At 45.0% G+C, this 26,804-nt stretch overlaps 3 protein-coding genes across 3 annotated transcripts in view; 1 reads left to right on the top strand and 2 right to left on the bottom strand.

Moving 5' to 3' along the window:
* LOC139577724 (CD5 antigen-like) overlaps positions 1 to 11,615 on the bottom strand; it is a 226,618-nt gene extending 215,003 nt beyond the window's left edge. The window contains exon 1 of the mRNA XM_071404907.1: positions 11,477 to 11,615. The gene's annotated coding sequence lies outside the window, so the exon portion shown is untranslated. The remainder of the gene's footprint in view (positions 1 to 11,476) is intronic.
* The window catches only part of LOC139579779 (scavenger receptor cysteine-rich domain-containing protein DMBT1-like), a 260,129-nt gene that overhangs the window by 75,311 nt on the left and 158,014 nt on the right, over positions 1 to 26,804 (top strand). The window lies entirely within an intron of this gene.
* The window catches only part of LOC139577936 (T-cell differentiation antigen CD6-like), a 39,248-nt gene continuing 27,716 nt past the window's right edge, over positions 15,273 to 26,804 (bottom strand). Inside the window, exon 3 of the mRNA XM_071405057.1 lies at positions 15,273 to 16,223. Within this exon, the coding sequence (XP_071261158.1) occupies positions 15,904 to 16,223 (320 nt within the window). The 3' untranslated portion in view covers positions 15,273 to 15,903. The remainder of the gene's footprint in view (positions 16,224 to 26,804) is intronic.

The raw sequence follows: 26,804 nt of genomic DNA, 5'->3' as shown, positions 1-26,804 counted from the left end.
ATTAAAGTAACAAGTAATTAAAGAGCAGCAGTAAAATAACAATAGCAGGACTATATACAGGTGGGTACCTGGCTCTCAAGAGAAGAAAGGCTATGTGCACACAGCCCACAAAATGAGGTGGAAACTGAGATGCACTTCCTAACCTCCTGCCAAATGTATGACCAGTTAATTCATACTGTATGTTGTAGTCTGTCCAAGAGGGGAATCACACAAGACTGATCTCAGTTGATTCATACTGTATGTTGCAGTCTGTCCAAGAGGGGAATCACACAGACTGATCTCAGTTAATTCATACTGTATGTTGTAGTCTGTCCAAGAGGGGAATCACACAAGACTGATCTCAGTTAATTCATACTGTATGTTGTAGTCTGTCCAAGAGGGGAATCACACAAGACTGATCTCAGTTAATTCATACTGTATGTTGTAGTCTGTCCAAGAGGGGAATCACACAAGACTGACAGCCTGTAATTTTATTAAAAGCATTCAGTTGATTACATGGCAGTTTAGAGAGCAACATCATAACAATAATCTACATCATAATCAATATCATAACATTTATAATCAATAACATCATTATCTATATACTACTAACAACATCATAACAGTAATCTACTTCATAATCAATATCATAACATTTATAATCAACAACAACAACAAACCCCTTTATTACATTTTTTTCAAAATACAAAAAATGAACAGATGATTATAATAATGCATGAATTAATAATGGAGACACTTCAAGATAAAGCATCTAAGAAGAATCTAAGAGACACTAGATAAGATGAAGAATCTAAGAGACACTAAATACGATAAAGAATCTAAGAGACACTAAATAAGATAAAGAATCTAAGAGACACTAAATAAGATAAAGACATGAAGACAAAAGCAAAAATCAATACATTCTGGAACACAAAACAGACGTAATTGAGCTACTCGCTTAAAATAATCAAAACCCCATGTTACCAGAACCCCATGTTACCCAGAACCCCATGTTACCCAGAACCCCATGTTACCCTGGTGGTAAAAACCAAACTAAAAGGAATAATGTTGGTTGCAGTCACTCCTTTTAGATTTCTTCCAAGGTTCTAGAAAGATAAACTCATTCTGAACTTGTTATTAAAATTAGAACCACTTCAGGTTTGTCACCACATTTTAAACACCAGTCCACTGCTGACCATCGATTTAAAACACAAAACTGACCTAAGATCAGCATGTAGGGTCAGCTTCATTCTACTCCTACTCCGTCCCCTGGGCTGCTCTCTCCTCTCCCGGTCCAGCTTCAGCTCTGGAGCTCAGAGAGACCATCTCCATGGCATTGACATCAAGATCCATGCTGCTCACCCTGTTCACTCTCTTCTGCCTCCTGGTGGGCTAGGGAGACACAGCACCAACAGTCAGACATTTACTCTCTAGTATCTCCATTCTCTCCCTCCCTCTCCTCCTCACCCTCTCCCTCTAGTTTAAATGACTTGTAACGTCTGAGTAAATGTCTTTACCTTGTAGTACAGGTAGGAGGTGGTGATGGCTGTCAGTAGGAGCAGCAGCACTACAACGTGTCTGATGATGAAGGCTGGCAAAGGAGAGGCTGCAAACAGAAACACCTTTGATGAGGGGACTGATCATCATCACATAGATCTGTGGGAAATCTGTCAATGACAAAGTTATAAATCTGGTTCAAGTTCAGTTACCTGTGATGGTGAGGGAGAGGAGCTCACTCTCAGAGGAGAAGTTATGAGAGAAAACATAATTGTCATAAACACAGCTGTAGTTCCCTTGGTGGGAGTCATCTGCAGCAGGGAAGAGGAAGGCAGCAGAGTGATTGACAGCTGGCTGGGTCTGGGTTCTGTTGGAGCCGGTGAACGTGAGGAGGAAGGAGCCTCCTGGGTACTGTGGCTGAGTGGAGCAGGTGATGGTGAAGCTGTAGCCCCTGAACATCTCGGGCCCCTGGTGGCCCCTGGAGACCCCTCCCATTGAGTCAGTCAGGGAGATATCAGGCTGGACCAGGAGATCTGTAACAATAAAAAGAGAAGAAGAAAAACCTCTTCAACTAGTTTCCTATAGATATGACAATAACATCAGCATGTAACAGTGCTAGCCACCCTCCCTCACAGGGCAACATGAGTAGTGGGCCTACAGTCACTGAGACAACATATGTTGATATCAGGCTTAAGCAGGACATCTGGAACAAGAGGAGAGAAAAAGAAAACGTAGCTCCTCAACTACTTTCCTCATTTAGATATGACAATAACATGACATGTGACAGTGGTAGTGAGTAGAGACGTTCACTGAGATAACGCTCAAATACAAAAGCATTCTGGGATATTTAAGTTGTATTTGATTCCTACTTGACTGAGTGATGTATTTTGTAAAGCAGACTGACAAGCCTAACAGTCATCATGAGAGGTGCAGAGGAAGTTGTATGAATGAAGGAAATCAGTTGAATATAATTATAATATCTTGTTATTACCTGAGCAGATCACTGTGAGTCCAAGAAGGAGAAAAGAACTTCTGTAACACTCCCTCAGTGAAGACTCAGACCCAGAACAGATAAATCTGAACCCTCTAGTGGTGTTTCCAGTTAGTACTGAAACAGTGGAGCCACAACCCAGCTGTCTACACACTACTGCAGCTACATTCCTCTGGTTCCAGTCTGAAGCTCCCACAGTCCTCCACTCTCCCTGGTCGTACCGCTCCACTCCACCAGCACAGCGACTGCCTCCTCCCACCAGCCTCACATCATCAGGCTCTGAGAAAAGAAAAGAGAGAGACAGTAATCTTACTATTTTCTCACTAAAACACACCTATATTGTCTCTCATATTCTTCAGTCCAGGTGAGAAACAATGTTGATTGAGTGACAAACTGTTTATTACCTGAGCAGGTGAGTCCAACAGCATTACCAGGTAGGCAGGTGTTGTGTTTTCTGTCTGAGGTGTCACAGTCCAGGAGAAGGGACTCATTGCCTTTACACTGGAACTCTTTATCCCAGGTCTGACCCTCACCTCCTCCATAGAGCCCCCCCTGTAGAGCTGCAGGAGCCCCACAGCCAAGCTCCCCACAGACTACCTCTGCATCCTGCCGGTCAAAGTCAGCTTCACACACTGAGGCCCAGGACTGATTGGACTTCACCTCCACTCTCCCAGAGCAGAGACCAGCTCCATCCACAAGCCGCACAGACTCTGGAGAAAAAGAGTTGGTTGAACATTCAATCAGTTTTGTTGATGACACTGTCAAGGACTAAACACAAATATGTTGGATAAAAGATTGTAGTTTGCTATGTTTGATACTGTAAGAGGTAGAAATGGGTTCTTAGTCACTCAGGATCGGGTTGGGAATAATGCAGGCAGGAGACAGGAATAAGTTCACTTCACTTTATAGAAAATAAACAGCTGGACATCCATCAGGCAGCTTCACTTCAGTACCATCTGAACTACAATGATCTGCCCATGAACATCTCCCATAAACCAATATGACAAACACAAATATAATGTTTAAATACATCTGACATCTCTCCCTCTATTTAAATGAAATAAAAACACATAAAACATGATACATGGTAATATTATATAATGTACTAATAAATCTCTCAATATGATAGGTTCATGCTCTACAACATTCGCAGAGTACGACCCTGCCTCACGCAGGAAGCGGCGCAGGTCCTAATCCAGGCACTTGTCATCTCCCGTCTGGATTACTGCAACTCGCTGTTGGCTGGGCTCCCTGCCTGTGCCATTAAACCCCTACAACTCATCCAGAACGCCGCAGCCCGTCTGGTGTTCAACTTTCCCAAGTTCTCTCACGTCACCCCGCTCCTCCGCTCTCTCCACTGGCTTCCAGTTGAAGCTCGCATCCGCTACAAGACCATGGTGCTTGCCTACGGAGCTGTGAGGGGAACGGCACCTCCGTACCTTCAGGCTCTGATCAGGCCCTACACCCAAACAAGGGCACTGCGTTCATCCACCTCTGGCCTGCTCGCCTCCCTACCTCTGAGGAAGTACAGTTCCCGCTCAGCCCAGTCAAAACTGTTCGCTGCTCTGGCACCCCAATGGTGGAACAAACTCCCTCACGACGCCAGGTCAGCGGAGTCAATCACCACCTTCCGGAGACACCTGAAACCCCACCTCTTTAAGGAATACCTAGGATAGGATAAAGTAATCCTTCTAACCCCCCCCCCCCTTAAAAGAGTTAGATGCACTATTGTAAAGTGGTTGTTCCACTGGATATCATAAGGTGAATGCACCAATTTGTAAGTCGCTCTGGATAAGAGCGTCTGCTAAATGACTTAAATGTAAATGTAAATGTAAATATGACCAGTCTCTTACCTGAACAGGTCACATGATGATAATATTCACCATAACAGTAACCAGGTTCTTCTATGATGTCACAATGTCTAATAGAAGACTCATCTCCATAGCAACCACCCAGTCTGACTCTTCTTCTTCCCTCTTCAATCAGACGTCCTCTAGATTCAGCTACAGGATTCCCACAGTCCAGCTCTCTACACACAACCTTGGTCTCTTTCATTCTCCACCACCAACTAGAACATAGACCTGACCACTCTCCTTCATAGAAGACTTCCACTGTCCCAGAACAGGAAGTGGTCCCATCCACCAGTCTGACTGAGAGTTCAGCTGTAAACAGCAGAGAGGAAAACACATTGGTGATGACAGATGATGACAGTGATTCTGTTATTCTAACAGCAGTAATGCTTTGTGGTTGACAAGTATTAGTAGTTCCATAAAACACGACTTGTTATTGGGGTTTAGAATGGTTTGTATGGACACATTAATTTCTCAATGTGGGATAATAAAGTTGACTAATTTGAACTGCTATAATCACTGTAGATTTATACTCTACCTACCTGGTGGACTGACGCTTTGAGCCTGAAGATCTGAGGAGAAAGAGAGAGACAGAGGAGAAAGGGAGGAGTCAGAGGAAGAGAGAGACAGAGGAGAAAGGGAGGAGTCAGAGGAAGAGAGAGACAGAGGAGAAAGGGAGGAGTCAGAGGAAGAGAGAGACAGAGGAGAAAGGGAGGAGTCAGAGGAAGAGAGAAACAAAGGAGAAAGGGAGGAGTCAGAGGAAGAGAGAGACAGAGGAGAAAGGGAGGAGTCAGAGGAAGAGAGAGACAGAGGTTAAATGAACATCAACATGACCTTTCATGATGTGATGGGAAGACAGGCTTATCGTTGGTATGGTGCAACAACACACATGTGTACATACACTATATATACAAAAGTATGTGGACACCCCTTCAAATTAGTGGATTCTATTTCAGCCACACCTCTTCCTGACAGATGTATAAATCAAGCACTCAGCCATGCAATCTCCATAGACAAACATTGGCAGTAGAATGGCCTTAATGAAGAGCTCAGTGACTTTCAACATGGCAACATCATAGGATACCTCCTTTCCAAGTCAGACGATCAAATTTCATAATCCCCCAACTCCTCTTCTCCCTTCTCCTCTCCTCTCCTCCGCCTCTCCTCATCTGCCCCTCTCCTCTTCTCCCCCCTCTCATATTCCTCTCCCCCTCTCTTCTCCTCTTCTCCCCATCTCTACTCCACTTCTCACTCTCTCTTCTACTCATCTTCCCCTCTCTTCTCCTCTTCTGCCCCTCTCGTCTCCTCTTCTCCCCCTCTCTCCTCCCCCTCTCCTCATCTTCTCCCCTTCTCCCCCTCTCTAATCCTCTTCTCCCCCTCTCTACCCCCCTTCTACCCCTCTAATCCTCTCCACCCACTCTTCACCTCCCACTCTCTTCTCCCTCTATTCTCATCTCCCCCCTCTTCTCCCTCTCTCTCTTCTCCTCCCCCTTTCCTCTACTCTTCTCCCCATCTTTTCTCCTCGTCTCACCCTCTCTCCTCCTCTTTTCCCCTTCTCTTCTCCTCTTCTCCCTCTTCTCCCCTCTCCTCCCCATCTCTTCTCCTCTCCTCTCCTCTACTCTACTCTCCTCTGCCTCTCTTCTCTTCTCCTCTCTTCAATTCTCTGCTTCTCACCCTCTCCTATTCTCCCCCCTTCTCCCCTCTCCCTTCTCCTCTTCTGCACCTCTCCTCTTCTCCCCCTCCCCGCTCTCCTATTCTCCCCCCTCTCCACACCTCCCCCTCTCTTCTCCTCTTCTTCTCCTCTTCTCCACCTCTCCTCTTCTCCCCTCCCCTCTCCTCTTCTCCCCCCTCTACTCTCCTCTTCTCCCCCTCTCCCTTCTCCACCCCGCTCTCCTCTCCTCTACACTCCTCCCCCTCTCTTTCTCCCTCTTCTACCCCTCTCTTCTCCTCTTCTCCCCCTCTCTTCTCCTCTTCTCCACCTCTACCCTTCTTCTCCCCCTCTCCTCTCCTCTTCTCCCCATCTCTTCTCCTCTTCTCCCCCTCTCTTCTCCTCTTCTCCCCATCTCTTCTCCTCTTTGCCCCATCTCTTCTCCTCTCCTCTCTTCAATTCTCTGCTTCTCACCCTCTCCTCTCCCCTCTCCCTTCTCTTCCTCTCTCTTCTCCACCTCTCTTGTAATCTTCTCCCCTCTCTTCTTCTCCCCCATCTCATCTACTCTTCTCTTCTCCCCCTCCCCGCTCTCCTATTCTCCCCCCTCTACACACCTCCCCCTCTCTTCTTCTCTATTCCCCCTCTTCTCTTCTCCCCCTCTCTTCTCCTCTTCTTCCCTTGTCCTCTCATCTCCTCTTCTCCCCCTCTTCTCCCCTCCCTCCCTCTACTCTTATCTTCTCCCCCCTCTCATCTTCTCCAACCCTCTCCTCTCCTCTTCTCCCCTTCCCCACTTCTGCCCCTCTCTTCTCCTCTTTTGACACTCTATTCTCCTCTTCTTCCCTTGTCCTCTCATCTCTTCTCCTCTCACTTTTCTTCTCCCCTCTCCACTTCTCCCCCTCTCTTCTCCTCTTTTCCCCCTCTCTTCTCCTCTTCTGCCCCTCCCTTCTCAACCCCTGCCCCTCCCTTCTTCCCCCCCTCTCCTATTCTATTCTCTCCTCTTATCCCCTCTCTTCTCCTCTTTCCCCAACTCTCTTCTCCCCATCTCTTCTCCTCTTTCCCCCCTCTCTTCTCCCCATCTCTTCTCCTCTTCTCCCTTCCCCACTTCTGTCCCTCTCTTCTCCCCTTTTGACACTCTATTCTCCTCTTCTCCCCCTCTCATTCTCCCTCCACTCCTCTCCTCCTCCTTTCCTCTCCACTTCTGCCCCTCTCTTCTCCACTCCGCTCTCCTCTCCTCCCCCTCTCTTCTCCACCCCGCTCGCCTCTCCTCCCCCTCTCTTCTCCCCCTCTCTTCTACACCCTCCTCTCTTCACCTCCCCCCTCTACTTTTCTCCCCCTATCCTCTTCTCTTCTCTCCTCTTATCCCCCTCTCTTCTCCTCTTCTCTGGAGGAGAATGCTGGAGGTCATTTTGCAGGGCTCTGGCAGTGCACCTCCTTGCACAAAGGCGGAGGTAGCGGTCCTGCTGCTGGGTTGTTGCCCTCCTACGGCCTCCTCCACATCTCCTGATGTACTGGCCTGTCTCCTGGTAGCGCCTCCATGCTCTGGACACTACGCTGACAGACACAGCAAACCTTCTTGCCACAGCTCACATTGATATGCCATCCTGGATGAGCTGCACTACCTGAGCCACTTGTGTGGGTTGTAGACTCCGTCTCATGCTACCACTAGAGTGAGAGCACCGCCAGCATTCAAAAGTGACCAAAACATCAGCCAGGAAGCATAGGAACTGAGAAGTGGTCTGTGGTCACCACCTGCAGAATCACTCCTTTTTTGGGGGTGTCTTGCTAATTGCCTATAATTTCCACCTTTTGTCTATTCCATTTGCACAACAGCATGTGAAATTTATTGTCAATCAGTGTTGCTTCCTAAGTGGACAGTTTGATTTCACAGAAGTGTGATTGACTTGGAGTTACATTGTGTTGTTTAAGTGTTCCCTTTATTTTTTTGAGCAGTGTATATTTATTATAAAACAATTTAGAAAACGTCACTCAAATCCTGTTAAAATGTATATAGAGGTATTAGTCTCATGCTACAGTATATAAATGATATTGTTCCATTTTAAACAGCCTAACAGGCTCTCCCACCATCTCTAATGATCTGGTCTGCTTGATGATGAACTAAATGTAGACCACAGCATGATTATTATATAACTACCACATCTCTGTACCCCCACACACACAATCCATGTTTGGTAGATGCTCTTTTCATTGACAATTTAACCTTTAGCCTACCATTTCTGCGGCCGTGTGGAAATCTGTAACGTCCGATCAGTTTGGCCTGTAAACTGTGGAAAGATGAGACTCAGGAACACGATGATGTTCTCCGTTTTGCTCTACGACCCCATAAGCATCGTCTGAAGTCATACAGTCCATCTGCCAACTTCTGTCTGTAGTGTCAGAACCGTTTGGACTACACACTAACATGACCCCACTATGGAAAGGTGAGTCTCTCAGGAACACGTACAGGTTGTATTGATCTAGGACACACTAACATGACCCCACTATGGAAAGGTGAGTCTCTCAGGAACACGTACAGGTTGTATTGATCTAGGACACACTAACATGACCCCACTATGGAAAGGTGAGTCTCTCAGGAACACGTACAGGTTGGTTTGATCTAGGACACACTAACATGACCCCACTATGGAAAGGTGAGTCTCTCAGGAACACGTACAGGTTGTATTGATCTAGGACACACTAACATGACCCCACTATGGAAAGGTGAGTCTCTCAGGAACACGTACAGGTTGGTTTGATCTAGGACGCCCACAAGCTTTACAAGACTCGTCTGAAGGTCTCCTGGTACCAGTTTAACACATTTATGGAAGTATATATGGAGATAGTTTAGTGTAAAAAATAAGGGTTAAATACATGTAAAATATTATTAATATGAGTTTCCTGATCTTTTTCCCCCAAAATATAAAAATCCCAAAACTATTTGGCCCTAAACAGACATTACATGGTGACAGACTATCTGATAGAAAACTGGGGGAAAAAATGTACAATATACAAATGAAGTGAGCCTTGCTATTGAGAAAGGATTGAAACAGGCAGAGAGAAGACAGGCTATGTGCCCACTGCCACAAAATGAGGTGGAAACTGAGCTGTACTTTCTAACCTCCTGCCAAATGTACAACGATATAAGAGACACATATTTCCCTCAGATTATAACAGAGAGTAGCAGCAGCGTAGGCGAAGGGGGGGACAATGCAAATAGTCTGGGTAGCCATTTGATTAGATGTTCAGGAGTCTTATGGCTTGGGTGTAGAAGATGTTTAGAAGCCTCTTGGACCTAGACTTGGTGCTCCGGAACCGCTTGCCGTGCGGTAGAAGAGAGAACAGTCTATGACTAGGGTGACTGGAGTCTTTGACCATTTTTATGGCCTTCCTCTGACACCGCCTGGTATAGAGGTCCTGGATGGCAGGAAGCTTGACCCAGTGATGTACTGGGCCGTACGCACTACCCTCTGTAGTGTCATGCGGTCAGAGGTCGATCAGTTGCCATACCAGGCAGTGATGCAACCCGTCAGGATGCTCTCGATGGTGCAGCTGTAGAACCTTTTGAGGATCTGAGGACCCATGCCAAATCTTTTCAGTCTCCTTTTGTCGTGCCTTCTTAACGACTGTCTTCGTGGGTTTGGACCATGTTAGGATGTTGGTGATGTGGACACCAAGGAACTTGAAGCTCTCAACCTGCTCCACTACAGCCCCGTTGATGAGAATGGGGGCGTGCTCGGTCCTCCTTTTCCTGTCTTTCACAATCATCTCCTTTGTCTTGATCACGTTGAGGGAGAGATTGTTGTCCTGGCACCACACGGCCAGGTCTCTGACCTCCTCCCTATAGGCTGTCGCACTATTGTCAGTGATCAGGCCTACCACTGTTGTGTCATCGGCAAACTTAATGGTGTTGGAGTCATGCCTCGGCGTGCAGTCATGAGTGAACAGGGAGTACAGGAGGGGACTGAGCACACAGCCCCCGTGTTGAGGATCAGCGTGGCGGATGTGTTGTTACCTAACCTTACCACCTGGGGGCGGCCCGTCAGGAAGTACAGGATCCAGTTGCAGAGGGAGGTGTTTAGTCCCAGGGTCCTTAGCTTAGTGATGAGCTTTGAGGGCACTATGGTGTTGAACGCTGAGCTGTAGTCAATGAATAGCATTCTCACATAGGTGTTCCTTTTGTCCAGGTGGGAAAGGGCAGTGTGGAGTTCAATAGAGATTGCATCATCTGTGGATCTGTTGGGGCGGTATGGAAATTGGAGTGGGTCTAGGGTTTCTGGGATGATGGTGTTGATGTGAGCCATGACCAGCCTTTCAAATCACTTCATGGCTACAGACGTGAGTACTAAAGGTCGGTAGTCATTTAGGCAGGTTACCTTGGTGTTCTTGGACACAGGGACTATGGTGGTCTGATTGAAACATGTGGTGGATCTAATTTAATACATTTGCTTCTGTCTGTTTTTTAAATAATTAAATTCAAAGGTCAGGGTCAAGCTGAGCCGGACCAAGAGTGGAAGAGTGGAAAAGGTTACTGGTTGTGATGACATCACTGGTGAGAAGTCAGTAATGAAAAGATATTGAGTTGACTGCATGTTATTCTGTCAGCCCATCTCTGTTGACATCTCCCTCTCTCTCCATCTCCCCTCCCCTCCTCCTCTGTCCCATAGCCACATCAAGTAGTTTGGGTGTGTAGAAATACAGATAAATCTAGGGTATGGCTAAATAGGATGTGTAGAAATACAGCTAAACCTAGGGTATGGCTAAATGGGGTGTGTAGAAATACAGCTAAACCTAGGGTATGGCTAAACGGGGTGTGTAGAAATACAGCTAAACCTAGGGTATGGCTAAATGGGATGTGTATAAATACAGCTAAACCTAGGATATGGCTAAATGGGGTGTGTATAAATACAGCTAAATCTAGGGTATGGCTAAATGGGGTGTGTAGAAATACAGCTAAACCTAGGATATGACTAAATGGGATGTGTAGAAATACAGCTAAACCTAGGGTATGGCTAAATGGGATGTGTAGAAATACAGCTAAACCTAGGGTATGACTAAATGGGGTGTAGAATCCCTCCACCAGTTGAAGCTAATTTACTAAACTATAAACTCTTAAATACTATTTGGAGAACAGCAAAAACTAACAGAAATGCCCCCAGACATTAACTATTTAACTGTAAGAGAATGCTTAAAAGACCGCAAAATGTTTTATATCGGTTATCGGTATCGTTTCTTTTTGGTAAGGAAAATATTGGATTTCGGGATTGGCCAAACATGTACTATCGGCGCATCCCTAATAATAAGGCTGGTAACAAGATGGAACATCGTTGTGGAAATATGTTGCAGCTCAAGTCGACTACAAAATCCACAATGCAATGCTCTCTGTATGGGCTGGCTGGTATCTAAACGTATCTACACACAATAATACCAAAGACAATATCTGCATGTGAAGTAGCTAACTAGCTGTTAAATCACCTAAACAAACTGCACTATCAATTTAGGAGTTTACAATCTCACCATATTCAACCTGCAGATCGATGTGTCTCACAGAGTGGAATCTAACATTCACAACTTCAGAAATACTTTTGCGGAGATGGGAAACGTTGCCTTTTCTATGTCAAAAGGCGGTGCGGTGCATTCTGGGCGATTGTGGGACAAGGAGAGCGCTCTTTCAAGGTTTGAATGGGAGTCTATTGGGCTCTAGATTAAAAACCCAACATTAGCATGAATTTTGTCAAAAAGAAGTACAACATTACAGATATTTTCTATCTGTAGTATCGTATAGCTTTGTGAGATAATTAACTTGCTATCTGTAGTATCGTATAGCTGTCGGATCGTGACAGTACGTACTTTTGATGAAAATAGGCAGTTTCTCGACATGAAGTACACTGACTGAGAATATATTACGTTACGATTGGTTTAGCAACCGCGTGACGCGGCATGACAACGTGCACGTGATTGGTCGACAGTCCGCTGGGTGGGGCGTTATACAGGCACGCAGATCTTTAGAAATTGGAGGATCATTTGTACATTGAAAAACGTTGCCGACCCCCTGCTATAATGTATATGAAGTCACCTGTCTTGTTTTGCACGCTTTGTACAAAATAATAAAATGCAGTACTACAGGATATTTCTTAACGTAGCTCTTTATTAGCTAGCTACAACTGGCATGTTCACGTATCTCCAACCATGATCAACTGACCATGACCTAACCATCTGGGTGGTCTTAACCAATCATAGCACAGTATGATACGGCGGTAAAATGCATCCAATTACAATTCAGTATGTTTAGACATATGAATATTACATTTTGCTCATCAAAGGTGTAACAAAGTGAAACTGTAGATCTCAAAGCCTCAGTTCCGGGAGAGTAGTGGGTGAAACCATTCACCTCAGGAAAAGGGGTGATGTAAATAAAGTTTCCTTTCATTATGTGTTACTGAATTCATAAAAATATTTGCTGCCATTGTAGTAAGGTTGGTAATACGAGAGGTCTTCGGACTTACCATTTTTGTATTATTTTCTTTGAAAGAACAACTAGTGGGTTTTGAGTGCTTCTCCCCTATTTGGGAAGTTGGTCTGCCCGCTCCTCAGTCTGAGAGATATTCTGAGAGCAGGTTCGAGTCCTCTTCCTCTGTACATAAAAACTGTTTAAAACTGTATAACACAATAGTGGTTTTGGAAAACTGGTTCATATATCCTAAAGTCAATAGCGAATGTGACTATGTATATATTTATTTTGCCGTTCATGAATTGAATTACCTATTTCAGCCAGTTAACCAAGTTGTTGCTGTTTTAGTTAGCCGTGTTAATGACGAACTAGCACCGTTGGTCTCTGCACTACAATGTCACGCCAGCTATTGCCAGCAGGTGATTTACTAGCAGGTGACTTATTGAAATATTAAGTGAATGTTTATTTTCTTACTACCTTAAAAGGTTTATATAAAAGGGTTGTACTTGTGCTCTGTATTTATGGATTAATATCACTTCACATTGAGGGTGTTGTGGCAACCCGCACAGACAGCGGTGTGTTTGGCTATTAGTGGGTTGTGTTGTATTTACCAGTGTTCGCGGGGTCCGACATGCCAATCAACCTGCTAAGTGCCAATCACGGGAATGCCTGGTGGTTGGCGGAGTGGCGGAGGGGGGTTGGGCAGGGGGATGGAGTGGCGTGGAGGGGGGTTGGGCAGGGGGATGGAGCATTGGAAGTTAAGACCAGATTTAGCCATTGTTCTTTCCCTTACGCCTGACCTTCACAAGAGAAGGTCAGGTTTGGCGTGGGTTACGGCCAAACAGTAGGCTGTGTAAAGTTGGGTTAATCAACTCAATCCTCTGTCTGGACATTTGTTCCTTTATGATCTAGTCAGTATGTATCACTAAGGTTACTGTTGCTCCTATCTAACAATAGTGCTAGGTGCCTGTACTACAGAAACACTGCTAATCCAACAATAGTGTTAGGTGTCTGTACTACAGAAACACTGCTAATCCAACAATAGTGCTAGGTGCCTGTACTACAGAAACACTGCTAATCCAACAATAGTGCTAGGTGCCTGCACACTTGAATTAAAGGGGAATTACTCTCAAAAATGTAAATTTCTTCGATTTTCCTCACACCTCAAACGTGGTCTCCTGATGTGGTTTAAGCATTATTATGGACTTAGAACATACAATTGTATTGGTTTTCTGTTTAAAAAAGTCAGACTTTGAGAACAAAAACCTGGGAAAAAATGAGAGAAATTTTGAAACCTGTGAATTTCTGACTCAGTTTCTCTGTTTCAATAATAGTAATACTATTATCCTACTGAACAGTACAGCTTGGGTTGGTCTACTATTATCCTACTGAACAGTACAGCTTGGGTTGGTCTACTATTATCCTACTGAACAGTACAGCTTGGGTTAGTCTACTATTATCCTACTGAACAGTACAGCTTGGGTTGGTCTACTATTATCCTACTGAACAGTACAGCTTGGGTTGGTCTACTATTATCCTACTGAACAGTACAGCTTGGGTTGGTCTACTATTATCCTACTGACCAGTACAGCTTGGGTTGGTCTACTATTATCCTACTGAACAGTACAGCTTGGGTTGGTCTACTATTATCCTACTGAACAGTACAGCTTGGGTTGGTCTACTATTATCCGATTGAACAGTACAGCTTGGGTTGCTCTACTATTATCCTACTGAACAGTACAGCTTGGGTTGGTCTACTATTATCCTACTGAACAGTACAGCTTGGGTTGGTCTACTATTATCCTACTGAACAGTACAGCTTGGGTTGGTCTACTATTATCCTACTGAACAGTACAGCTTGGGTTGGTCTACTATTATCCTACTGAACAGTACAGCTTGGGTTGGTCTACTATTATCCTACTGAACAGTACAGCTTGGGTTGGTCTACTATTATCCTACTGAACAGTACAGCTTGGGTTGGTCTACTATTATCCTACTGAACAGTACAGCTTGGGTTGGTCTACTATTATCCTACTGAACAGTACAGCTTGGGTTGGTCTACTATTATCCTACTGAACAGTACAGCTTGGGTTGGTCTACTATTATCCTACTGAACAGTACAGCTTGGGTTGGTCTACTATTATCCTACCGAACAGTACAGCTTGGGTCGGTCTACTATTATCCTACTGAACAGTACAGCTTGGGTTGGTCTACTATTATCCTACTGAACAGTACAGCTTGGGTTGGTCTACTATTATCCTACTGAACAGTACAGCTTGGGTCGGTCTACTATTATCCTACTGAACAATACAGCTTGGGTTGGTCTACTATTATCCTACTGAACAATACAGCTTAGGTTGGTCTACTATTATCCTACTGACCAGTACAGCTTGGGTCGGTCTACTATTATCCTACTGAACAGTACAGCTTGGGTCGGTCTACTATTATCCTACTGAACAATACAGCTTGGGTTGGTCTACTATTATCCTACTGAACAATACAGCTTGGGTTGGCCTGTAACAAGTAATTAAAGAGTAACAAGTAATTAAAGAGCAGCAGTAAAATAACAATAGCAGGACTATATACAGGTGGGTGCCTGGCTCTCAAGAGAAGACAGACTATGTGCACACAGCCCACAAAATGAGGTGGAAACTGAGATGCACTTCCTAACCTCCTGCCAAATGTATGACCAGTTAATTCATACTGTATGTTGTAGTCTGTCCAAGAGGGGAATCACACAGACTGATCTCAGTGAATTCATACTGTATGTTGTAGTCTGTCCAAGAGGGGAATCACACAGACTGATCTCAGTTAATTCATACTGTATGTTGTAGTCTGTCCAAGAGGGGAATCACACAAGACTGACAGCCTGTAATTTTATTAAAAGCATTCAGTTGATTACATGGCAGTTTAGAGAGCAACATCATAACAGTAATCTACTTCATAATCAATAATCTATATCATAACATTTATAATCAATTCAATTATAATCTCTAGACTACTCACAACATTCAAACAATAATCTACACCCCTTTATCCATTTTCTTTTCAAAATACAAAGAATGACCAGATGATTATAATAATACATGAACTAATAATGGAGACACTAAATAAGATAAAGAATCTAAGAGACACTAAATAAGATAAAGAATCTAAGAGACACTAAATAAGATAAAGAATCGAAAAGAACACTAAATAAGATAAAGAATCTAAGAGAACTCTAAAGCAATACATTCTGGAACACAAAACGGACGTAATTTAAAAAAATCAAAACCCCATGTTACCCAGACCCCATGTTACCCAGACCCCATGTTACCAAAACCCCATGCTACCCAAAACCCCATGTTACCAAAACCCCATGTTACCCAAACCCAATGTTACCAAAACCCCATCCGAGGCTGCAAACAGAAACACCTTTGATGAGGGGACTGATCATCATCACATAGATCTGTGGGAAATCTGTCAATGACAAAGTTATGAGTCTGGTTCATGTTCAGTTACCTGTGATGGTGAGGAAGAGGAGCTCGCTCTCAGAGGAGAAGTTATGAGAGAAAACATAATTGTCATAAACACAGCTGTAGTTCCCTTGGTGGGAGTCATCTGCAGCAGGGAAGAGGAAGGCAGCAGAGTGATTGACAGCTGGCTGGGTCTGGGTTCTGTTGGAGCCGGTGAACGTGAGGAGGAAGGAGCCTCCTGGGTACTGTGGCTGAGTGGAGCAGGTGATGGTGAAGCTGTAGCCCCTGAACACCTCGGGCCCCTGGTGGCCCCTGGAGACCCCTCCCATTGAGTCAGTCAGGAAGATATCAGGCTGGACTGTAGCAATAAAAGAGAAGAAGAAAAACCTCTTCAACTAGTTTCCTATAGATATGACAATAACATCAGCATGTAACAGTGCCAGCCACCCTCCCTCACAGGGCAACATGAGTAGTGGGCCTACAGTCACTGAGACAACATATGTTGATATCAGGCTTAAGCAGGACATCTGGAACAAGAGGAGAGAAAAAGAAAACGTAGCTCCTCAACTACTTTCCTCATTTAGATATGACAATAACATGACATGTGACAGTGGTAGTGAGTAGGGACGTTCACTGAGATAACACTCAAATACAAAGGCATTCTGGGATATTTAAGTTGTATTTGATTCCTACTTGACTGAGTGATCTATTTAGTAAAGCAGACTGACAAGTTAAACAGTCATCATGAGAGGTGCAGAGGAAGTTGTATGAATGAAGGAAATCAGTTGAATATAATTATAATATCTTGTTATTACCTGAGCAGATCACTGTGAGTCCAGGTAGGAGAAAAGAACTTCTCCAACACTCCCTCAGTGAAGACTCAGACCCAGAACAGATAACTTCAACACCTCTAGTGGTGTTTCCAGGTAGTACTGAAACATTGGAGCCACAACCCAGCTGTCTACACACTACTGCAGCTACATCCTCCTGGTTCCTGTCCGCTCCCACAATCATCCACTCTCCCTGGTCGTACCACTCCACTCCACCAGCACAGCGACTGCCTCCTCCCACCAGCCTCACATCATCAGGCTCTGAGAAAAGAAAAGAGAGAGACAGTAATCTTACTATTTTCTCACTAAAACACACCTATATTGTCTCTCATATTCTTCACTCCAGGTGAGAAACAATGTTGATTGAGTGACAAACTGTTTCTTACCTGAGCAGGTGAGTCCAACAGCATTACCAGGTAGGCAGGTGTTGTGTTTTCTGTCTGAGGTGTCACAGTCCAGGAGAAGGGACTCTTTGCCTTTACACTGGAACTCTTTATCCCAGATCTGACCCTCACCTCCTCCATAGAGCCCCCCTTGTAGAGCTGCAGGAGCCCCACAGCCAAGCTCCCCACAGACTACCTCTGCATCCTGCCGGTCAAAGTCAGCTTCACACACTGAGGCCCAGGACTGATTGGACTTCACCTCCACTCTCCCAGAGCAGAGACCAGCTCCATCCACAAGCCGCACAGACTCTGGAGAAAAAGAGTTGGTTGAACATTCAATCAGTTTTGTTGACACTGTCAAGGACTGAACACAAATATGTTGGATAAAAGATTGTAGTTTGCTATTTTTGATACTGTAATAGGTAGAAATGGGTTCTTAGTCACTCAGGATCGGGTTGGGAATAATGCAGGCAGGAGACAGGAATAAGTTCACTTCACTTTATAGAAAATAAACAGCTGGACATCCATCAGGCAGCTTCACTTCAGTACCATCTGAACTACAATGATCTGCCCATGAACATCTCCCATAAACCAATATGACAAACACAAATATAATGTTTAAATACATCTGACATCTCTCCCTCTATTTAAGTGAAATAAAAAACACATAAAACATGATACATGTTAATTAATATTGTATAATGTACAAATAAATCTCTCAATATGACTAGTCTCTTACCTGAACAGGTCACATGATGATAATATTCACCATCACAGACACCAGGTCCTTTTATGATGTCACACTGTCTAATAGAAGACTCATGTCCATAGCAACCACCCAGTATGACTCCTCTTCTTCCATCTTCAATCAGACGTCCTCTAGATTCAGCTACAGGATTCCCACAGTCCAGCTCTCTACACACAACCTTGGTCTCTCTCATGCTCCACCAACTAAAACATACACCTGACCACTCTCCTTCATAGAAGACTTCCACTATCCCAGAACAGGAAGTGGTTCCATCCACCAGTCTGACTGAGTATTCAGCTGTAAACAGCAGAGAGGAAAACACAGTGGTGAGGACAGATGATGACAGTGACTCTGTTATTCTAACTGCAGTAATGCTTTGTGGTTGACAAGTATTAGTAGTTCCATAAAACACTACTTGTTATTGGGTTTTAGAATGGTTTGTATGGACACATGAATTTCTCCATGTGGGATAATAAAGTTGACTAATATTGAACTGCTATAATCCCTGTAGATTTATACTCTACCTACCTGGTGGACTGACGCTTTGAGCCTGGAGATCTGAGGAGAAAGAGAGAAACAAAGGAGAAAGGGAGGCGTCAGAGGAAGAGAGAGACAGAGGAGAAAGGGAGGAGTCAGAGGAAGAGAGAGACAGAGGAGAAAGGGAGGAGTCAGAGGAAGAGAGAGACAGAGGTTAAATGAACATCAACATGACCTTTCATGATGTGATGGGAAGACAGGCTTATCGTTGGTATGGTGCAACAACACCCATGTGTACATACACTATATATACAAAAGTATGTGGACACCCCTTCAAATTAGTGGATTCTATTTCAGCCACACCCCTTCCTGACAGATGTATAAAATCAAGCACTCAGCTATGCAATCTCCATAGACAAACATTGGCAGTAGAATGTTCATAATGAAGAGATCAGTGACTTTCAACATGGCAACATCATAGGATGCCACCTCTCCAAGTCAGATGGTCAAATTCTCTCCCCTTTCCTCTTGTCCCCCTCTCCTCTCATCTTCTCTCCCGCTCTTCTACCCTTCTCCTCTCCTCTTCTCCCCCCTTCTCTCACTCTCTTCTCCCCCCTTCTTCCACCACTCTTCTCCCGCTCTCTTCCCCGCTTCTCCCCACCACTCTTCTTCTCTTCTCCCCGCTTTTCTCCTCCTCTGCCCCTCGCGTCTCTTCTTCCGCTCTCTTCTCTTCTCCCCCTCTCTTCTCCTCATCTACCTCTCTCTTCTTTTCTTTTCTGCCTCTCTCTTCTCATCTTCTCTCCAACCCCTCTCCTCTTCAGGCCCTCTCTTCTCCCCCATCTCCTCTCCTCTTCGGGCCCTCTCTTCTCCCCCATCTCCTCTCCTCTTCGGGCCCTCTCTTCTCCCCCATCTCCTCTCCTCTTCTGGCCTTCTCTTCTCCCCCTCTCCTCTTCTCCCCCTCTCCTCTTCTCCCCCCTCTTGTTTTCTCCCCTTTTCTTCTTCTCCCCCATCTCCTCTCCTCTTCTGGCCCTCTCTTCTCCCCCTCTCCTCTTCTCCCCCTCTCCTCTTCTCCCCCCTCTTGTTTTCTCCCCTTTTCTTCTTCTGCCCCATTCTTCTCCTCTTCTCACCCCTCTCCTCCTCTCCCAATCTCATCATACCACTTTCATATAAACCCCTCGATACACAGCAGAACATCTACACTGAATCCATCCACCAAACATCCTGATTTGTTTTAATCAACACTTTTTATGACACTAAAATAACCTTCAACTACAGTATATATGAAGGGATTATTGTCATTGTTACATTATATAGGCTACAGTAAGTTATATTCTTCCATTTTAAATAACAGGCTCTCCCACCATCTAGAATCATCAGGTCTGCTTGCAGATGAACAGAATGTCTTGGAAAGACAGACCTTTAGACCTCATAGGCCTGTCCAATACATTGTTGATTTTTATTATTTATACTTTCATTACAAGTTGGGATTTAAATTGATGGACACACCATGATGTCTCAGTGAAAATGTATTATATATATTTATTATAAAACAATTTAGAAAACGTCACTCAAATCCTGTTAAATGTATATAGAGGTATTAGTCTCATGCTACAGTATATAAATGATATTGTTCCATTTTAAACAGCCTAACAGGCTCTCCCACCATCTCTAATGATCTGGTCTGCTTGATGATGAACAAAATGTAGACCACAGCATGAGTATTATATGACTACCACATCTCTGTACCCCCACACACACAATCCATGTTTGGCAGATGCTCTTTTCATTTACAATTGAACCTTTAGCCTACCATTTCTGCGGCCGTGTGGAAATCTGTAACATCCGATCAGTTTGGCCTTTAAACTGTGGAAAGATGAGACTCAGGAACACGATGATGTTCTCCGTTTTGCTCTACGACCCCATAAGCATCGTCTGAAGTCGTACAGTCCATCTGACAACTTCTGTCTGTAGTGTCAGAACCGTTTGGACTACACACTAACATGACCCCACTATGGAAAGGTGAGTCTCTCAGGAACACGTACAGGTTGTATTGATCTAGGACACACTAACATGACCCCACTATGGAAAGGTGAGTCTCTCAGGAACACGTACAGGTTGTATTGATCTAGGACACACTAACATGACCCCACTATGGAAAGGTGAGTCTCTCAGGAACACGTACAGGTTGTATTGATCTAGGACACACTAACATGACCCCACTATGGAAAGGTGAGTCTCTCAGGAACACATACAGGTTGTATTGATCTAGGACACACTAACATGACCCCACTATGGAAAGGTGAGTCTCTCAGGAACACGTACAGGTTGTATTGATCTAGGACACACTAACATGACCCCACTATGGAAAGGTGAGTCTCTCAGGAACACGTACAGGTTGGTTTGATCTAGGACACACTAACATGACCCCACTATGGAAAGGTGAGTCTCTCAGGAACACGTACAGGTTGGTTTGATCTAGGACGCCCACAAGCTTTACAAGACTCGTCTGAAGGTCTCCTGGTACCAGTTTAACACATTTATGGAAGTATAAATGGAGATAGTTTAGTGTAAATAATAAGGGTTAAATACATGTAAAATATTAATATGAGTTTCCTGATCTTTTTCCCCCAAAATATAAAAATCCCAAAACTATTTGGCCCTAAACAGACATTACATGGTGACAGACTATCTGATAGAAAACTGGGGGAAAAAATGTACAATATACAAATGAAGTGAGCCTTGCTATTGAGAAAGGATTGAAACAGGCAGAGAGAAGACTGGCTATGTGCCCACTGCCGACAAGCTCCCGTATCTGTTAGGTGAAATACCACAGTGTGCGATCATGTCAGCAGAATGTGTGACCTGTTGTGATGAGAACAGGGTAACCAGTGGAGAACAAACACCACAGTAAATAAAACCTAGGACAAGATTTATCACTTTAGTTCATTTCCCTTGACATTTGTACTTCTACTTATTGTACACACAGCTCACACTCTCCTACACACACCAGCTGGCTGAGAGGGCCCTAGTGGAGCCGGCTGGCTGAGAGGGCCCTAGTGGAGACAGGTGACTGAGAGGGCCCTAGTGGAGACAGGTGGCTGAGAGGGCCCTAGTGGAGACAGGTGGCTGAGAGGGCCCTAGTGGAGACAGGTGGCTGAGAGGGCCCTAGTGGAGACAGGTGGCTGAGAGGGCCCTAGTGGAGACAGGTGACTGAGAGGGCCCTAGTGGAGACAGGTGACTGAGAGTGCCCTAGTGGAGACAGGTGCCTGAGAGGGCCCTCGTGGAGACAGGTGGCTGAGAGGGCCCTAGTGGAGACAGGTGCCTGAGAGGGCCCTAGTGGAGACGGCTGGCTGAGAGGGCCCTAGTGGAGACGGCTGGCTGAGAGGGCCCTAGTGTAGCCAGCTGGTTGAGAGGGCACAAGTGTAGCCGGCTGGTTGAGAGGGCACTAGTGTAGCCAGCTGGTTGAGAGGGCACTAGTGTAGCCAGCTGGCTGAGAGGACCTTAGTGGAGCCAGCTGGTTGAGAGGGCACGAGTGTAGCCAGCTGGTTGAGAGGGCACTAGTGTAGCCAGCTGGCTGAGAGGGCACTAGTGTAGCCAGCTGGTTGAGAGGACCTTAGTGGAACCAGCTGGCTGAGAGGGCACTAGTGGAACCAGCTGGTTGAGAGGGCCCTAGTGGAGCCAGCTGGTTGAGAGGGCACTAGTGTAACCAGCTGGTTGAGAGGGCCCTAGTGTATCCAGCTGGTTGAGAGGGCACTAGTGTAGCCAGCTGGTTGAGAGGGCACTAGTGTAGCCAGCTGGTTGAGAGGGCACTAGTGTAGCCAGCTGGTTGAGAGGGCCCTAGTTTAGCCAGCTGGTTGAGAGGGCACTAGTGTAGCCAGCTGGTTGAGAGGGCACTAGTGTAGCCAGCTGGTTGAGAGGGCACTAGTGTAGCCAGCTGGTTGAGAGGGCACTAGTGTAGCCAGCTGGTTGAGAGGGCCCTAGTGTAGCCAGCTGGTTGAGAGGGCACTAATGTAGCCAGCTGGTTGAGAGGGCCCTAGTATAGCCAGCTGGTTGAGAGGGCCCTGGTGGTACCGGGGTACCGGTGCAGAGTCAATGTGCGGGTCACCGGTGTCAAGGTTATTGAGGTAATATGTACATGTAGGTAGAGTTATTAAAGTGACTATACATAGATAATAACAGAGAGTAGCAGCAGCGTAGGCGAAGGGGGGGACAATGCAAATAGTCTGGGTAGCCATTTGATTAGATGTTCAGGAGTCTTATGGCTTGGGTGTAGAAGATGTTTAGAAGCCTCTTGGACCTAGACTTGGTGCTCCGGAACCGCTTGCCGTGCGGTAGAAGAGAGAACAGTCTATGACGAGGGCGACTGGAGTCTTTGACCATTTTTATGGCCTTCCTCTGACACCGCCTGGTATAGAGGTCCTGGATGGCAGAAAGCTTGACCCAAGCTTGATGTACTGGGCCGTACGCACTACCCTCTATAGTGTCATGCGGTCAGAGATCGATCAGTTGCCATACCAGGCAGTGATGCAACCCGTCAGGATACTCTCGATGGTGCAGCTGTAGAACCTTTTGAGGATCTGAGGACCCATGCCAAATCCTTTCCGTCTCCTTTTGTCGTGCCTTCTTCACGACTGTCTTCGTGGGTTTGGACCATGTTAGGATGTTGGTGATGTGGACAACAAGGAACTTGAAGCTCTCAACCTGCTCCACTACAGCCCCGTTGATGAGAATGGGGGCGTGCTCGGTCCTCCTTTTCCTTTCTTTCACAATCATCTCCTTTGTCTTGATCACGTTGAGGGAGAGATTGTTGTCCTGGCACCACACGGACAGGTCTCTGACCTCCTCCCTATAGGCTGTCGCACTATTGTCAGTGATCAGGCCTACCACTGTTGTGTCATCGGCAAACTTAATGGTGTTGGAGTCATGCCTCGGCGTGCAGTCATGAGTGAACAGGGAGTACAGGAGGGGACTGAGCACACAGCCCCCGTGTTGAGGATCAGCGTGGCGGATGTGTTGTTACCTAACCTTACCACCTGGGGGGGGCCCGTCAGGAAGTCCAGGATCCTGTTGCAGAGGGAGGTGTTCAGTCCCAGGGTCCTTAGCTTAGTGATGAGCTTTGAGGGTACTATGGTGTTTAACGCTGAGCTGTAGTCAATGAATAGCATTCTCAAATAGGTGTTCCTTTTGTCCAGGTGGGAAGGGGCAGTGTTGAGTGCAGCAGAGATTGCATCATCTGTGGATCTGTTGGGGCGGTATGCAAATTGGAGTGGGTCTAGGGTTTCTGGGAAAATGGTGTTGATGTGAGCCATGACCAGCCTTTCAAATCACTTCATGGCTACAGACGTGAGTACTACGGGTCGGTAGTCATTTAGGCAGGTTACCTTGGTGTTCTTGGACACAGGGACTATGGTGATCTGATTGAAACATGTGGTGGATCTAATTTAATACATTTGCTTCTGTCTGTTTTTTAAATAATTTAATTCAAAGGGTCAAGCTGAGCCGGACCAAGAGTGGAAGAGTGGAAAAGGTTACTGGTTGTGATGACATCACTGGTGAGAAGTCAGATATGAAAAGATATTGAGTTGACTGCATGTTATTCTGTCAGCCCCATCTCTGTTGACATCTCCCTCTCCATCTCCCCTCCCCTCCTCCTCTGTCCCATAGACACATCAAGTAGTTTGGGTGTGTAGAAATACAGCTAAACCTAGGGTATGGCTAAATGGGGTGTGTATAAATACAGCTAAACCTAGGGTATGGCTAAATGGGGTGTGTAGAAATACAGCTAAACCTAGGGTATGGCTAAATGGGGTGTGTAGAAATACAGCTAAACCTAGGGTATGGCTAAATGGGGTGTGTAGAAATACAGCTAAACCTAGGGTATGGCTAAATGGGATGTGTAGAAATACAGCTAAACCTAGGGTATGGCTAAATGGGGTGTGTAGAAATACAGCTAAACCTAGGGTATGGCTAAATGGGGTGTGTAGAAATACAGATAAACCTAGGGTATGGCTAAATGGGATGTGTAGAAATACAGCTAAACCTAGGGTATGGCTAAATGGGGTGTGTAGAAATACAGCTAAACCTAGGGTATGGCTAAATGGGGTGTGTAGAATCCCCCCACCAGTTGAAGCTAATTTACTGTCCTATAAACTCTTAAATACTATTTGGAGAACAGCAAAAACTAACAAAAATGCCCCCAGACATTAACTATTTAACTGTACTAGAATGCTTAAAAGACCGCAAAATGTTTTATATCGGTTATCGGTATGGTTTCTTTTTGGCAAGGAAAATATTGGATATCGGAATTGGCCAAAAATGTAATATCGGTGCATCCCTAATATTATTATTAGATTAGACTACAGGTAGGGATCAGGATGCAGACAGAGCAACACTGATGGAGTGAGAGGTGGAAAATCATTATACCAGAGGTAGGTAGACTACAGGTAGGGATTAGGATGCAGACAGAGCAACACTGATGGAGTGAGAGGTGGAAATGCATTATACCAGAGGTAGGTAGACTACAGGTAGGGATTAGGATGCAGACAGAGGATGATGTAGTCCTATAGGTAAGAAGTTAATGTTGGGTTCGCTACAGAAGGCTATATCAAACCACTGATACAGTACTGGACTACTAGGGGGGGAAATGGTTTTCCAAAAAGTAAAAAAAAACATTTTTGTATTTTTCAGGATCACGCCGACTTCCCTCAGCTATGCTCTGTCCCGTTCCCTCCTCTCTCTCTCCTCTGCCCTCCCCACCCCCTCTTTCCTCTCTCTCGTTCTCTCTCTCTTCCTGCCATGTAGCATCAGGCCTGTTGACCTTGACTCAGGTCACAGACCTCTGCCATCGACAATCCCCCCTTCTCCTGCTCTAACATAAGACCAATATTAAATATTAAATATACTCTCACTCATTTACATAGGGACAGATACAATCAATCATTGACACACTGAATTTAAAACAGTCAGATGCATGACACCATCACAACTTAACTGACATTAGTGGCTGTCCCCAGATGGACAGTTAGGCTACAGTAAAGTACATTTACAGGTGATCACATCATTGTCCTGCTTTGAGACACATTTTTACTGTCTGCTTCCAGTTGCATGTTATTTTACAAGCCCTGCAAATGGTAACATATCTTACAATATCAAAACATATCTCAGTAACTGTCACAAGTGTATATCAACATAACAGCATCATACCTGTGCTCCAGAACAGGGTCATCAGTACCACTGCATATATCATATCTGTCTCTAACTGGGGCTCCGCTGAGCGAAACAAGTCTACTGTCATGAAGAGAGGACTGAAGAGTGAGAAATACTGCTCGGCTTTATGACTTCTATCTCATTACTTCCTGACTTCTATGACGTGACAAACCTTTAAGCAGCTAAGATCAGCTAAACCCACCTACCTACAGGAAACACTGACATTAGAAAAACTCCACAGGAAACTGCTGACAGAGCAGCAAAGTTTCACATAGTGTGTCCTATAATATCAGCTCTAACTTTCTACTGCTTGAGTTCACCTCTTATAGAATATTGGCTTAATGTTCCAGCACCTCAATATAAACAGTACCAGCACCCAAAATGAGTACTGATGAGGTCTCATGTTAGAGCAGGAGAAGGGGGGATGTGGTGTAGAAGCTAGAGGTCTGTTACCCAAGTCAACTCAACAGGCCTGATGCTATATGTCAGGGTCAGGCTGGGCTGGGACAAGAGAGGAACAGGTTACTGGTTATGATGACATCACTGGTGAGAAGTCAGTGATACAAATATATTCAGTTGGTTTAAATGTTTGTCTCTCTCTCCCTCCTCCCCTGTCTCCTTCTACCAACCCAGTCTGTCTGTGAGTAAGAACTATCTTGGTCTCGCTCCTCCTCCAGTTGCTCTCTTCCTCCCGCCTCCCCCCTCTTTGACAGATATGATGCTGCATGTCAGGTTCATTGTTGGGGTCAGGGTTGGGGTTGGGGTCAGGTCAGCCTACAGCTGTGTCTGTAAACAACGACCCTATATGGAAGTAAATGACTACAAACTACATTCAAGTCTTGAGTTTATTCAAGTAGAATGAGAAAAGGACAAAACAACATCAAGGTGTATCTGTTAGAAATCATCATAACATCACATCAACTCACAAGTATCACAGTAGGATAGAAATTAACACTTGGTAGAATATATAACTTAAACATCCATGGTGGTGACATTAACACTTGGTAGAATATATAACTTAAATATCCATGGTGGTGACATTAACACTTGGTAGACTATATAACTTAAATATCCATGGTGGTGACATTAACACTTGGTAGACTATATAACTTAAACCTCCATGGTGGTGATGTCGGGGCAGGTTCCTTGTTCCTCGTCAATCATTTGCTTATTGGTGAAATCAGTAGTCAGACATTATCTTTAAGTAAATAAATCATTCATTTATTAATGCAGTTGCAGACAGAAGTTGACAACGGGAACACAGCATGTATGTTTCAGAGTAAGTTCTGCACCCC

This window comes from Salvelinus alpinus, chromosome 6 (genome assembly GCF_045679555.1).
Source record: "Salvelinus alpinus chromosome 6, SLU_Salpinus.1, whole genome shotgun sequence".
In the NCBI taxonomy this organism is placed as follows: Eukaryota; Metazoa; Chordata; class Actinopteri; order Salmoniformes; family Salmonidae; genus Salvelinus; species Salvelinus alpinus.
The sequence above is the reverse complement of the archived record's forward strand: the minus strand, read 5'-3'. Positions and strand labels throughout refer to the sequence as shown.